This window comes from Heterodontus francisci, chromosome 1 (assembly GCF_036365525.1).
Source record: "Heterodontus francisci isolate sHetFra1 chromosome 1, sHetFra1.hap1, whole genome shotgun sequence".
Taxonomy (NCBI): domain Eukaryota; kingdom Metazoa; phylum Chordata; class Chondrichthyes; order Heterodontiformes; family Heterodontidae; genus Heterodontus; species Heterodontus francisci.
The window spans coordinates 51,220,505-51,235,875 of record NC_090371.1 but is presented as its reverse complement, the minus strand read 5'-3'; the positions used below and the strand labels follow the sequence as shown (position 1 = coordinate 51,235,875).

Sequence of the window (15,371 nt, the reverse complement as noted above, 5' to 3'; positions counted from 1 at the left end):
CCTCCTTCTGGACTTTTTTTTAAAAAATGGAATAAAAATCATCACATCATGATCTCAACTTTTAACATTCTCACCACAGAATAGTAGAGGCCATGTTCATATCAGTAGGTGCAGGCTTGGAGGGCCGAATGGCCTGTTCCTGTGCTGTACTGTTCTTTGTTAGAAATCTTGTGCTATATTGGCTTTCTCAGTAACTTCACAGCACAACAAACATTTTGCATTTGTAAGCTCTCATCTTGGCCAGGAGGTTAAACAAAATAAATTAAGCTGCAAGATTTTATGAACACATTTTCTAGAAAAAAGGATAGTCTTATTTCAACTTTCTTTAAATTACATGCAAATTACTGTCTCTGCAAATTAACTAGACGTCATAAATTGAACATTACCAAGAATGAAGGAGAAATTGGGAGATTTTTTTTTAAAAAAAGAAAAATGTGGTGGGCTATTAGGTCATGGAATGCCTCTGCAGAAATTGATAGAAGCAGAATGCATGATGTCTGAAAATGAAAGGTCAACGGCAGGGTAATGGAATTAAATTCTCAGGAGAGTCAGCATAGGCACCATGGGATACATGGCCTATTTTGTACTGTAAAACTCTATTTTGCAGGATCAGTAGCTATCCAAAACTTAGACTGCAGCCTCTTGGGCATTCTCCCTCCCACTTCTCTACAATTGGTAACCATACATTCAGATGTCTAAGACATAGTAACTGAAATTCCGTCCCTAAACCTCAAGTTCTCTACCTCCCTTAAAACTCACCTCTGTTGAAAGTTCAGATTAGAACTTATTTTTTGTTACTGGTGCTAAATAAATACAAGTAGCTGCTGTAGCAAAACAGCATCAATATATTTTTATTAAAAACTATATATGCAGTAGTATGGGCAACGGCAGAATGAGAAACTTGTAGAACTTCTAATGTGTTTTTTGGCACTAAGCAAACTTGTATCTGGAGCAGTAATATAAATAAGGGAAAACAAAAGCAAACATTCTGAAAGGGCAAAGACCTGAAGTCTCTCCACCAATGCTGCGTAACTTGCTGTATACTCCAGGCATTTTCTGTTTTTTAATTTCAGTATAAATATACAATTCAAAAAAGATGCATGTTTCTGGTCATTAGATACAAGAAACTCTAGAGGTGTCCTGTAACATTCATGGAAAAATTTTTTATTTTGTTTTGCTTCAAATCAAATACCTTATTTGTTCTGGGACTCAACATCAGAGGTTTGCCTTTCTCCTTTGTGTGCACACACCGGCACATGTATATACATGGTCTCACGGCCAAGTTAAGTCGCGACAACATCCTTAATATTCAGTCTGCAGGAGTTAAAAGTAAGCCATGTTAGCCATTTTATTAACACAAGTCAGCAGCATTCTAATATTATTATACAATGAACAGGGGTTCAAGCCCATCCAAGAATTTGGATTCAAAAGCTCAATATAAATCACATGGTGCCAGATTTCCCCTAACGGCACAATGCAAGCAAAATAAGACATTTCAGCAAGCACTTGGAAAAGAGCTTAATTTTTATTTTCTAAAAAAATCAATTCAGAAAATAAAACCCTTACTTATACGTGAAATGGTAAGCAGGATTTGAAAAAAGCCCCCAGAAGTTCAGATATCAATTATACCAAGATTTGCCTCCTCTGAACCCCACATGCCAGTATTAATCATTTTGTAAAAATTGACAAGGTTCTGGCAGGGGCAGGAAGTGCTCTACTTTCCACACACTAATTTCTCCAAGTCATGCATCCATACATAATTTGCCTCCAGACCTTTGCAAATGCCACTGTAAACTAATTGCAGAAAGTATCTGAAAGTGGTAATAATGTTGCCCCTTTCTTTTTTATTGGTGCCACTTCACAAACTATTCCCATGAAGAAGTGCCCAGTTTGGAAGCACAAGCAAACATGGAGAGGTACGCCCATTCCTGTAGGCTTGTACAAATCAGATGAGTTTGGATGGAGTTTACCATGATTAATACAATTACAAATCTATTTCTAATCACATGTTCAAGTTTCATTTGGTGTTAACAGGATAGCAAAATTAGCTAAGACCACCAATGTACACATGGTTAATGAAAAATCAAAATTACCATCTGAATTATTTATGGAGATCCAATACAATTACTGATTTCTGGCTAGTAGAAAGTAAAACTGATAACTTTTCATCCAGATCACACCAGAGCTTTAAAATGAAGGCTGCTGAATCACTAACTAGATTAACAGTGGACAATAAAAGTCAATGATCCAAACAGGTTCAACTTCCTGCATGTTTAATGTATACATATACGATCATAGTTCAGAAACCATCCATTCACTCAGAGGAACCACTCCCACACATGCCGCTAAATGGTCATGGTAAAGGAGCAGCGCTCATTGAAGCCTGGTTACACATTCACTCATGTTTATCTCCCAAATTACAAGTCACAGTGTAATATGTTGCTTGACCTTCTCTGTTTATGGTTAAAATCCTACAGTACTTAAGAAAATGTTTTAAAAAAAGTACTTCATGATGAAATAATGCCAGTGGCAAAGCTGGCTGAGAGTTGAAGTCTTCCAAGGTGATGCTGCTGCTGGTAATTTTCACCAAGGAGGGGCAGAACAAAGTGCAGTGCTTATGCATAAAACACACTATCCCACAATCCAAACAACAATATACTTGGTTAACAGTTAACTGAATTAATATCTTGAGATAGCATTACTACTTTTAGGGATTATTAATGATTTGTAATTCGCGAAATATGTTCCAAAATGGCTCCAGCAATTTCCAAGAACTTCCCTTCCACAATGGACTTGCAACCAGTGATAGCAGAGCAGCTTTTTTGTTAAATTTTTAGACCCAATGCATTGCAGTTATTGCAAGAAAATAAAAAGATGTGTGTTGGAATAAAGGTGACTTTGATGCAACAGAGGCAGCAGGTTACGTGATCTGTGTGCAAGTTACAAGGTGCAAAATAGGCTGATAATCACATCATTCTCAAAAAATGAATTTGAACTAAACACTTGTTCACCATCTCAAAAGAATGTTTAAATCACATCCTTGAAAATAATTCACATTCTTTGAGCAGCCATTACTGAATCCTGACCCATCCCAAAAGTTTATAAAAAGGTAACAATGCTGGAATAATTTTATTCATTCCATCTTCCAGTATGTTTAACAACTTTTACACTAGCCTTTCCCATGTCTCTGGGAAGGAGCAGAAGATAAATTCCTTGAATTGAGTTGGGTGTTAGATTGTAATTGATTTGCACGTCTCCACACATAACTCATGAGCTCAGTGCTCCTCAGTGATCGCTTTCATGCACAATTTCTGCATTTGGAATTGTACGTTTTCTCAGCTTTTGTTCATGTGCAGTCCAGTTAAAAAAAAAATGGAAAACACAAAAGGAAGGAGGAAGAGGGAAAATCGAAAAAGAGGAATGCAAACTATGAAGGAAGGAAAGATTTTTTTTAAAAAATGCTGAGAGAGGCAGCAGCAGCTCCCCTCAATCCTTTGTCTGGGTCCCCTCACCATTCTGCAGGTCCTATCTCACCCATTTTGTCCTTGGTAAGTTCCAATCCGTAAGCAACCCTGCAGGAACTTTCTAGATTTAAAATTGCAATATTTACTCTCAACCTCAAGACATCAATGTTTCCTTGAGGCAGGATCCAGCCAGGCAAGAGTTGTATTTGACACAATCACTCCCCACAAAAAGTCCAAAATCATCAACCAGTTTCCTTTACACGTACTGAAGATTTCAGCATTGTTCAGCTGATAGCATGCAGATTTGTTACTTTGCACCAAAACTAAAATTTGAGAACAGAAATTAAGGGAAGCGGGTAGATAGATACTGAATTTTGATTCTTGACTCATCTCCAACATTTTGAATGCAAAATAATGTCAGTCAGAAGCTTATGTATAAACGTCACTGGCAATAGTCAGTACCTACATTACACTTGAGTCACGAGCAAAAAAAGCTGGAATCAGCACAGGAAGCAGAACAGATAGAAATGTTTGAAGAATGCTAAAAGGTCATGCTTAATTGCTTTGAGTAGCAATAACTGCAGATAAGGATAAAGACAACAAGGCTTTAAATGCCCTGAAATGCACATCCATTTGTTTAAATTGATCACTCTTACTTTTTGCCTTCCTGTTTTGGTTAAACTTTTTATCTTAGAGATCAGTAATAGCGCTTGTGTCAAAGAAAAAAAATACAGATTGGTTAAGCAACTCGTGTTACTCTGGATGGGGGACAAGATTTTTTTTCCCACAGTTCTATTTATCTGCCACTGAAGCACTTCCCGTTTAATATTGTGCTCATGTCAGCTATGTTAATATGCAAACAAATGAAGTAAATGAAAGAATTCAGTTCTTCATCTACTTCAAGGAAATATCCACACCAGTCTTTCAAAAGAGTATTATGTTGAGCAAAATTAAAATAAATGCTGTTAAACAAAGTTACAATGCAAAATATTCAGGAGGTTTCAATGGCATTATGAGCCACAAGTAAAGCTTCAAACCCCTCAATTTACTGCACTATAGGTCATAACTTAACATTTATATTACTAACTCTACAATCCATTATTCTTCTTACCCTTCAAATTAGAGTCATGGAGTCATACAGCACAGAAACAGGCCCTTCAGCCCATCATGTCTGTGCCGGCTATCAGTCACCTACCAATTCTAATCCCATTTTCCAGCACTTGGCCCGTAGCCTTGTGTGCTATGGAATTTCAAGTGCTCATCTAAATACTTCTTAAATGTTGTGATGGTTCCTGCCTCTACCACCTCTTCGGTCAGTGCGTTCCAGATTCCAACCACCCTCTGGGTGAAATTTTTTTTTCCTCAAATCCCCTCTAAACCTCCTGCCCCTTACCTTAAATCTATACCCCTGATTATTGACACCTCCGCTAAGGGAAAACGTTTCTTCCTATTTAATCTATCAATGCCCCTCAATTTTGTATACCTCAATCATGTCGCCCCTCAGCCTTCTCTGCCCTAAGGAAAACAACCCTAGCTTTTTCAATCTCTCTTCATAGCTGAAATGCTCCAGCCCAGGCAAGTATCCCATATGCCTTCCTAACCACCTTATCTATCTGTGCTGCTGCCTTCAGTGATCTATGGACAATTACACCAAGGTCCCTCTGACCTTCTGTACTTCCTAGGGTCCTATCATCCATTGTATATTCCCTCGCCTTGTTAGTCCTCCCTCACACTTCTCAGGATTAAATTCTATTTGCCATTGCTCCGCCCATCTTACCAGCCCATCTATATCCTCCTGTAATCTAAGGCTTTCCTCCTCACTGTTTACGACACCACCAATTTTCCTGTCATCGGCAAACTTACTGATCATACCTCCTTTATTCACGTCTAAATCATTAATGTACACTACAAACAGCAAGGGTCCCAGCACCGATCCCTGCAATACACCACTGGTCACAGGCTTCCACTTGCAAATACAACCCTCGACAATCACCCTCTGCCTCCTGCCACTAAGCCAATTTTGGATCCAATTTGCCAAACTGCCCTGGGTCCCATGGGCTCTTACCTTCTTAAGCAATCTCCCATGCGGGACCTTATAAAAAGCCTTACTGAAGCCCATTTCGACTACATCAACTGCTTTACCCTCATCTATACATCTAGTCATCTCCTCAAAAAATTCAATCAAGTTTGTTAGACATGATCTCCCCCTGACAAAGCCATGCTGACTATCCCTGCCTCTCCAAATGGAGATTAATCCTGTCCCTCAGAATTTTTTCCAATAGTTTCGCAACCACTGATGTTAGACTCACCGGCCTGTAATTACCTGGTTTATCCTTGCTACCCTTCTTGAATAATGGTACCACATTCACTGTCCTCCAGTCCTCTGGTACCTCTCCTGTGGCCAGAGAGGATTTGAAAATGTGTGTCAGAGACCCTGCTATCTCCTCCCTTGCCTTACATAACAGCCTGGGATACATCTCATCTGGGCCTGGGGATTTATCCACTTTTAAGCCCGCTAAAACAGCTAATACTTCCTCCCTTTCAATAGTAATATGTTCAAGTATATTACAATCCCCTCCCTGATCTCTACACCTACATTGTCCTTCTCCATAGTGAACACAGATGAAAAGTAATCATTTAAAACCTCACCTATATCCTCCGGCTCCACACACAGATCGCCACTTTGGTCCCTAATGGGCCCTACTCTTTCCCTTGCCCTTACAATAGTGACTACACTTCAACGTACTCCATTGGCTGTAAAATCCTTTAGGATGTCCAACAGAAGGGATTTCAATGGCCAAGATCTCAAATGGATTGGGGATTGTCAGGCAAACCCCCCACCTGCCAAGACATTATTTCACCACATGAACATTAAAACTTAAAAATTGCAAGCCCCTGACTGGAAAGACATTTGCATAGTAAAAGACAGTGTTGGAACAATGGGGACCCAGTCGTTGCTTCCCCAATACACAGAAGGAGTGATCAGACCAGTTTTAGTCACATGACTAACTGGCTGTTGCAGAGGTTTGAACTGAGAGTTTTAAATTGGAGAAAACAGTGTTTGATGCCAGAAAGCTCCTGGCTCGAAAACACCTCTCTCCTGTCTTCTCTCACCTCGCTCACACCAGCATCGGAAACCACTGAAGACACATGAACACCCAGGAGAGAAAAGTCTCTTACAGTGAACAAGGTTTAAGACTAATACTGGGCCCCAACAAAAAGTAAGAGCTGTCTACAATCAAGGACTCTTATGGCAAGCTGGAACCACAGAAACAGTAACAAGAAACCCCCTTTAGAGACTGCCTCAAACCTAGCCATTTTATTTTTCTTCTCTTTTCTGTCCCTATTTGCACATGTGTATCGCGTGTGCATGCCAGCGTGGGGCGCATCCTATATCCGGAGGCGCTAACCATATTAGAATTTAAGTTTAAGGTTTAATAAATTTCACTTTTCTTCTTTAAACCTTAGGCAGCCTGTTTGTGCTCATTTCTTTGCCTTATAATTGGAAAGCTCTGAACAAGGATTCACAAAGGGGGAGCTCAAAACACTGTGTTTAGAATTAAACCCTGTTATAACAAGACCAGGTGAAGACAATAAAAGACCCCTAGACACCTTTCTCACCTGATCGTAACAGTGATTAAAAAAAAAAGAAAATAGTTACAGGGAGAGAACTAGCCAGCATAGGACTCCCGATATAATCCTGGAAGAGGGGGAGGAAAAAAAAAACACCTCATGGCTTTGTTCTTTGCCAAAGACCCACACAAGGGCAAGATTAAGCAGGTGGATGTGTGTAGCTCCTTCCACTGTTTTACAGTTGACACAGAAGGTGGTCAGACTTGTGACAGTTGCTAGAAGGGATTACCTGGAGGCCATGTAGGAGAACATAGTCATGTCTGGAATTTGGTATCTACGTGGTTGGGGAACAGAGAGCCAAGCAGATGCTGCTACTGATATTCAGTACTTCCAACAGGCAGAATTAAAGGCCTCCTCAGGTCTGGAAAAAAAACCCAACCCGAACCCGACAGAACCACGTCGGACCCAAGCCAGACCCGGCTCAAGTCCTTCCATTTTTTCCCACGCCCGACCATAGCGCACTCACTGTACTTACCATTTTTGGATAGATGGAATAGAAGTAAGCTGCAGCATGAGCACGATGATGTCATAGAGATGCTCACTCACTCACTCACTGTGCAGACTCAGACTCTGTGGAGTACTGTGCGTATCCGATCCAGTCCGACCCGAGCCCGACACATGTCGTTGGGTCCTGAGGGGCAGGTAGCAGGCCTTTAGGCAGAACCTGTACTCAACAACAACTTGCACTTATAGGGCTGAATTTAGTCAGCCTGCCGCAGGTCCCATTGGCGGTCCTGGAAATGGGCACCGTTTCCAACTGTCATGCGAGGGCAGTTGTTTTACATACTGGAAGCGCGGCCCCCTCCCCCAACTAATCTCACGGCAGGGCAGGGAAGGGAGGTGAGACACTGAATACAACATGAGATGACCCCAGAGCAGGTGGTGGCGCCATAGTTAAAGGGCTGCTAGCCCTGTATTCACTCCTGCCTGGTTTAAAAGAGTGCCTGCAAGTATGCTGTTTGCTGCCCCAGGGCCCCTTTGTAGAAATCCTAGAAAGTTTAAGGCACAGTGTCTTGGCCCATCATCTATGCCAGCCAAAAAACAATCCACCTATTCTAATCCTACCTTCCAGCATTTGGTCCATAGCCCTGCAGCTCAGGGCACTTGAGGTGCAGATCCAGACTCCTTTTGAATGAGTTGAGGGTCTCTGCCTCAACTACCCTTTCAGGCAGTGAGTTCCAGACCATCACCACCCACTGGCTGGAAAAAGTGTTTCTTCATCTCCCCTCTAATTTTTCTACCAAGCATTTTAAAATTGATGCCCCCTTGTCACTGACCTCTCTGCTAAGGTGACTAGACCCTTCACCTCCACTCTATCCAGGCCCCTCAAAATTTTGTACATTTCAATCAGATCTCCCCTCAGCCTTCTCTGTTCCAAGGAGAACAACCCCAGCCTATCCAATCTTTCCTCATAGCTGCATTTTTCCAGTCCTGGCAACATCCTCGTAAATCTCCTCTGTACCCTCCCTAGTGCAATTAAATCCTTTCTGTAATGAGGCAACTAGAACTGCACACAGTACTTAAGTTTGTGGCCTGACCAATGAGTTACACAGTTCCAGCATAACCTCCCTGCTCTTGTATTCTATACCTCAGCTAATAAAGGAAAGGATTCCATATGCCTTCTTAACCACCTTATTAACCTGTCCTGCTACCTTCAGGGATCTGCGGACATTCACTCCAAGGTCCCTTACTTCCTCTACACTTCTCAGTATTTTCCCATTAATCCTGTATTCCTTTGCCTTGTTTGACCTCCCCAAATGTATCACCTCACACTTCTCCAGGTTGAATTCCATTTGCCACTTTTCTGCCCATCTGACCAGACCATCAATATCTTCCTGCAGCCTACAGCTATCCTCCTCGCTATCTACCACACGGCCAATCTTGTCGTCGTCCGCAAACTTCTTGATCATGCCCCCTACATTTACGTCCAAATCGTTAATATACACCACAAAAAGGGGACCCAGTACTGAGCCCTGCGGAACACCACTGGAAGCAGCCCTCTAGTTGCTGAAACAGCCGTCAATTGCCCTTTGTTTCCTGCCACTGAGCCAATTGTGTATCCACCTTGCTGCATTTCCCTGGATCCCATGGGATTTAATTTTTTTTTAAAAACCCGTCTGTCATGCGGGCCCTTGTCAAAAGCCTTGCTAAAATTCATGTACACCACATCAACTGCACTACCCTCATCTATCTTCCCTGTTACGTCTTCAAAAAATTCGATCAAGTTTGTCAAACAAGATCTTCCCTTAACAATTCCATGCTGACTACCCTTGATTAACCTGTGCCTTTCTAAGTGACAGTTTATCCTGTCTCTCAGAATAGATTCCAATAATTTGCCCACTACTGAGGTTAGACTGGCTGACCTGTAATTATTCGGCCTATCCATCACTCCCTTTTTAAACAGAGGTACAACATTAGCAATTGTCCAATCCTCCGGCACCACACCTGTATCCAATGAGGACTGGAAAATGATAGTCAGACCCTCTGCTATTTCCTCTCTTGCTTCTTTTAACAGCCTAGGATACATTTCCTCTGGCCCTGGTGATTTATCAACTTTCAAGGATGCTAATCCCATTAATACTTCCTCTCTCCTGATGTTTATCACATCCAATACTTCAAACTCTTCCTTCTTAACTACAATATCTGCATCATCCCCCTCTTTTGTGAAGACAGACGCAAAGTATTCATTAAGAACCATACCAATATCTTCCACTCCTACACATAGGTTACTTTTTTGGTCACTTATGGGCCCTACTCTCTCCTTAGTTATCCTCTTACTCTTGATGTATTGATAAACATCTTTGGGTTCACCTTGATTTTGCTTGCAAATATTCTTTCATGCCCTCTCTTTGCCTTCCTAACTTCCTTTTTGATTTCACCCCTCCACTTTCTATACTGCTCTCAGCTTCCTGTACTATTGAGTTCTCGGTGTCAGACATAAGCTTTCCTTTCCTGCCTCATCTTACCCTGCAGGCTCCTTGACATCCATGGAGCACTAGATTTGGCTGCCTCACCCTTTTTCTTTGTGGGAACATGTTTACCCTGAACCTCCTCTTTGAATGCCTCCCACTGTTCAGACACTGATTTACCTTCAAGTAGCTGTTTCCAGTCCACTTTCACAAAATCACTCCTCAATTGGTCTTGCCCTAATTGAGAACTCCTGTTCTATCGCTGTCCTTTTCCATAATTATGTTAAAACTGACTGAATTATGATCACTACCACCAAAATGCTCTCCCACTGCCACTCCTTCCACCTGCCCATCTTCATTTCCTAAAACTAAGTCTAAAACTGCGCCCTTTCTTGTTGGACTGGGCAAAAATGTTCTCCCGAATGCACCTCAAGAATTCTGCTCCCTCAATTCCTTTCACACTATATCTATCCCAGTTAATACTGGGATAATTAAAATGCCCTATTACTGCCCTACAGTTCTTGCACTTCTCAGCTGCTTTTTGTTCTTTAAAAAATTATTTCATGGGATGTGGGCGTCACTGCCAAGGCCAGCATTTGTTGCCCATCCCTAATTGCCTTTGACAACTAAGTGGCTTGCTAGGCCATTTCAGAAAGCAGTTAAGAGTCAACCACACTGCTGTGGGTCTGGAGTCACATGTAGGCCGGATGGCAGATTTTCTTCGCTAAAGGAACCAGATGGGTTTTTACAACAATTGATAGTGATGGTGCTGTGAAACTGACACTAAATTTTTATCAATTAATTGAATTTAAATTCCATCAGCTGCCATGGTGGGATTTGAACCCAGTGCCCCGGGCATTAGCCTGGGCCTCTGGATACTAGTTCAGCAACACTACCACTACACCGTCTCCCCTGACAGTGAAGGGGCTGTACTTCAGCTTGCAGCAACCATGGCTGAAGGAAGACAATGGGTGGCCCACGGTTTAACAATATCGGCCTTTGTTCCACCAAGGTGATTGCTCCTTCCCACTCTCCTTTTTAGGGATAGCATGACGCATCGCAGGAGGACGTGGGACATGGGAAGGAGGCACCACAAAAGAGCAGGCAAAGCGGGTGAAGCATCACCTCATCCTGACAGATGTACGGCTGCAATCTGGAGACAAGCCACCCTCTTTCACAGCTCACGCCATGAAATATCTTTAGCAAACAGGGTTAAGGAAAATCCCAAAGCCTTTTATTCATATATAAGGAGCAAGATGGTAACTAGAGAAAGGATTGGCCCACTCAAGGACAAAGGAGGAAAGTTATGCGTGGAGTCAGAGAAAATGGGTGAGATTCTAAACGAGTACTTTGCATCGGTATTCACCGAGGAGAGGGACATGAAGGATGTTGAGGTTAGGGACAGATGTTTGATTACTCTAGGTCAAGTCGGCATAAGGAGGGAGGAAGTGTTGGGTATTCTAAAAGGCATTAAGGTGGACAAGTCCCCAGGTCCGGATGGGATCTATCCCAGGTTACTGAGGGAAGCGAGAGAGGAAATAGCTGGGGCCTTAACAGATATCTTTGCAGCATCCTTAAACACGGGTGAGGTCCCGGAGGACTGGAGAATTGCTAATGTTGTCCCCTTGTTTAAGAAGGGTAGCAGGGAAAATCCAGGTAATTATAGACCGGTGAGTCTGACGTCAGTGGCAGGGAAGCTGCTGGAGAAGATACTGAGGGATAGGATCTATTCCCATTTGGAAGAAATGGGCTTATCAGTGATAGGCAACATGGTTTTGTGCAGGGAAGGTCATGTCTTACCAACTTAATAGAATTCTTTGAGGAAGTGACAAAGTTGATTGATGAGGGAAGGGCTGTCGATGTCATATACATGGACTTCAGTAAGGCGTTTGATAAGGTTCCCCGTGGTAGGTTGATGGAGAAAGTGAAGGAGCATGGGGTCCACGGTGTACTAGCTAGATGGATAAAGAACTGGCGGGGCAACAGGAGACAGAGAGTAGCAGTGGAAGGGAGTTTCTCAAAATGGAGACGTGTGACCAGTGGTGTTCCACAGGGATCCGTGCTGGGACCACTGTTGTTTGTGATATATATAAATGATTTGGAGGAAAGTATAGGTGGTCTGATTAGCAAGTTTGCAGACGACACTAAGATTGGTGGAGTAGCAGATAGTGAAGGGGACTGTCAGAGAATACAGCAGAATATAGATAGATTGGAGAGTTGGGCAGAGAAATGGCAGATGGAGTTCAATCCGGGCAAATGCGAGGTGATGCATTTTGGAAGATCCAATTCAAGAGTGAACTATACAGTAAATGGAAAAGTCCTGGGGAAAATTGATGTACAGAGAGATTTGGGTGTTCAGGTCCATTGTTCCCTGAAGGTGGCAACGCAGGTCAATAGAGTAGTCAAGAAGGCATACGGCATGCTTTCCTTCATCGGACGGGGTATTGAGTAAAAGAGTTGGCAGGTCATGTTACAGTTGTATAAGACTTTGGTTCGGCCAGATTTGGAATACTGCGTGCAGTTCTGGTCGCCACATTACCAAAAGGACTTAGAGGCATGTGAAGATGTGTGGGCCTAGGTCACTACCGTACTATTGCCAGAATGTCATCAGGGCCCATAGCCTTTGCAGTCTTCAGTGCCTTCAGCCGTTTCTTGATATCACGTGGAGTGAATCGGATTGGCTGCACTGGCGATGTTGATGTTGGGGACCTCAGCAGGAGGCCAAGATGTACCATCCACTCGGCATTTCTGGCTAAAGATGGATGAAAATGCTTCAGCCTTATCTTTTGCACTGATGTGCTGAGATCCCCCATGTTGAGGATGGGGATATTTGTGGAGCCTACTCCTCCTGTTAGTTGTTAAGTTATCCATCTCCATTCAGGACTGGATGTGGCAGGACTGCAGAGCTTAGATCTGCTACATTGGTCATGGGATTGCTTAGCCCTGTTTATCGCATGCTGCTTCTGCCATTTGTCATACAAGTAGTCCTGTGTTGTAGCTTCATCAGGCTGACATAATTTTTAGGTATGCCCGGTGCTGCTCCTGGCATGCCCTCCTACACTCTTCATTGAACCAGGGTTGGTCCCCCTGCTTGATGGTAATGGTAGAGTAGGATGGTAGAGCGAGGTTACAGATTGTGGTTGAATACAATTCTGCTGCTGCTGATGGCCCATAGCGCATCATGGATGCCCAGTTTTGAATTGCTAGATCTGATCGAAATCTATCCCATTTAGCACGGTGGTAGTGCCACACAACACGATTGTGGGTAGGTATCTTCAAACGCGAAGACGGGACTTTGTCTCCATAAGGACTGTGCGGTAGTCACTCCTACCGACACTATCATGGGCAGATGCATCTGTGATAGGTAGATTGGTAAAGAAGAGGTCAAGTCGCTTTTCCCTCTTGTTGTTTCTCCCACCACCTGCCGCAGACCCATCTAGCAGTCCATCATATCCTTTAGGACTCATCAGCTCAGTCAGTAGTGGTGCCCAGAGTACATTCTGTGCTCTTGCCACCCTCAGTGTTTCTTCCAATTGGTGTTTAACATGGAGAATTTTTTTTAAAATTAATTTATGGGATGTGGGCATCGCTGGCTAGGCCAGCATTTATTGCCCATCCCTACTTGCCCTTGAACGGAGTGGCTTGCTAAGCCATTTCAGATGGCAGTTAAGAGTCAACCACATTGCTGTGGGTCTGGAGTCACATAGAGACCAGACCAGGTAAGGATGCAAGATTTCCTTCCCTAAAGGACATTAGTGAACCAGACGGGTTTTTACAACAAATAGGCAATGGTTTCATGGTCACCATTAGACTAGCGCCTTTTTTAATTTCAAACTTATTTCACTATCTGCCGTGGTTGGATTTGGTCCTTTGTCCCCAGAGCATTAGCTTAGGCAACTGAATTGCTAGTCCAGTGACATTACCACTAGGCCACCGCCTCCCCTTAATTTTTCATTTTCAACATCGAATTCAATATTTTAGATCATAACCACTGCCCCTATTTGTTCCAGACAGCAGCTGCTGGTAATGATTCTGCTATTTTCACTTGCACCTCCTCCAGACTCAGCTTTTATTTCTTTACTTGTCCCATTACCATCACCCCATTTAATCTGTCCTAGCTCCATCTATCAAAGACCTTCCCCTTTGTTGGCTTATCCAAAGATACAAAGATAATTACAGCACACGAACAGGCCCTTCGGCCCTCCAAGCCTGCGCCGATCCAGATCCTCTCTCTAAACATGTCGCCTATTTTCTAAGGGTCTGTATCTCTTGGCTTCCTGCCCATTCATGTATCTGTCTAGATACATCTTAAAAGACGCCATCGTGCCCGCATATACCACCTCCGCTGGCAACGCGTTCCAGGCACCCACCACCCTCTGCGCAAAGAACTTTCCACGCATATCCCCCCTAAACTTTTCCCCTCTCACTTTGAACTCGTGTCCTCTAGTAATTGAATCCCCCACTCTGGGAAAAAGCCTCTTGCTATCCACCCTGTCTATACCTCTCATGATTTTGTACACCTCAATCAGGTCCCCCCTTAACCTCCGTCTTTCTAATGAAAATAATCCTAATCTACTCAACCTCTCTCCATAGCTAGCGCCCTCCATACCAAGCAACATCCTGGTGAACCTCCTCTGCACCCTCTCCAAAGCATCCACATCCTTTTGGTAATGTGGCGACCAGAACTGCACGCAGTATTCCAAATGTGGCCGAACCAAAGTCCTATACAACTGTAACATGACCTGCCAACTCTTGTACTCAATACCCCGTCCGATGAAGGAAAGCATGCCGTATGCCTTCTTGACCACTCTATTTACCTGCGTTGCCACCTTCAGGGAACAGTGGACCTGAACACCCAAATCTCTCTGGACATCAATTTTCCCCAGGACTTTTCCATTTACTGTATAGTTCACTCTTGAATTGGATCTTCCAAAATGCATCACCTCACATTTGCCCTGATTGAACTCCATCTGCCATTTCTCTGCCCAACTCTCCAATCTATCTATATTCTGCTGTATTCTCTGACAGTCCCCTTCACTATCTGCTACTCCACCAATCTTAGTGTCGTCTGCAAACTTGCTAATCAGTTCACCTATACTTTCCTCCAAATCATTAATGTATATCACAAACAACAGTGGTCCCAGCACAGATCCCTGTGGAACACCACTGGTCACACGTCTCCATTTTGAGAAACTCCCTTCCACTGCTACTCTCTGTCGCCTGTTGCCCAGCCAGTTCTTTATCCATCTAGCTAGTACACCTTGGACCCCATGCTCCTTCACTTTCTCCATCAGCCTGCCATGGGGAACCTTATCAAACACCTTACTGAAGTCCATGTATATGACATCGACAGCCCTTCCCTCAT

General features: G+C 43.1%; 1 protein-coding gene across 1 annotated transcript in view; it reads right to left on the bottom strand.

The window, feature by feature from the left end:
* Positions 1 to 15,371, bottom strand: part of me2 (malic enzyme 2, NAD(+)-dependent, mitochondrial) — a 108,180-nt gene that overhangs the window by 86,374 nt on the left and 6,435 nt on the right. The window contains exon 2 of the mRNA XM_068030570.1: positions 1,193 to 1,314. Coding sequence (XP_067886671.1) covers positions 1,193 to 1,300 — 108 coding nt within the window. The 5' untranslated portion in view covers positions 1,301 to 1,314. The remainder of the gene's footprint in view (positions 1 to 1,192; positions 1,315 to 15,371) is intronic.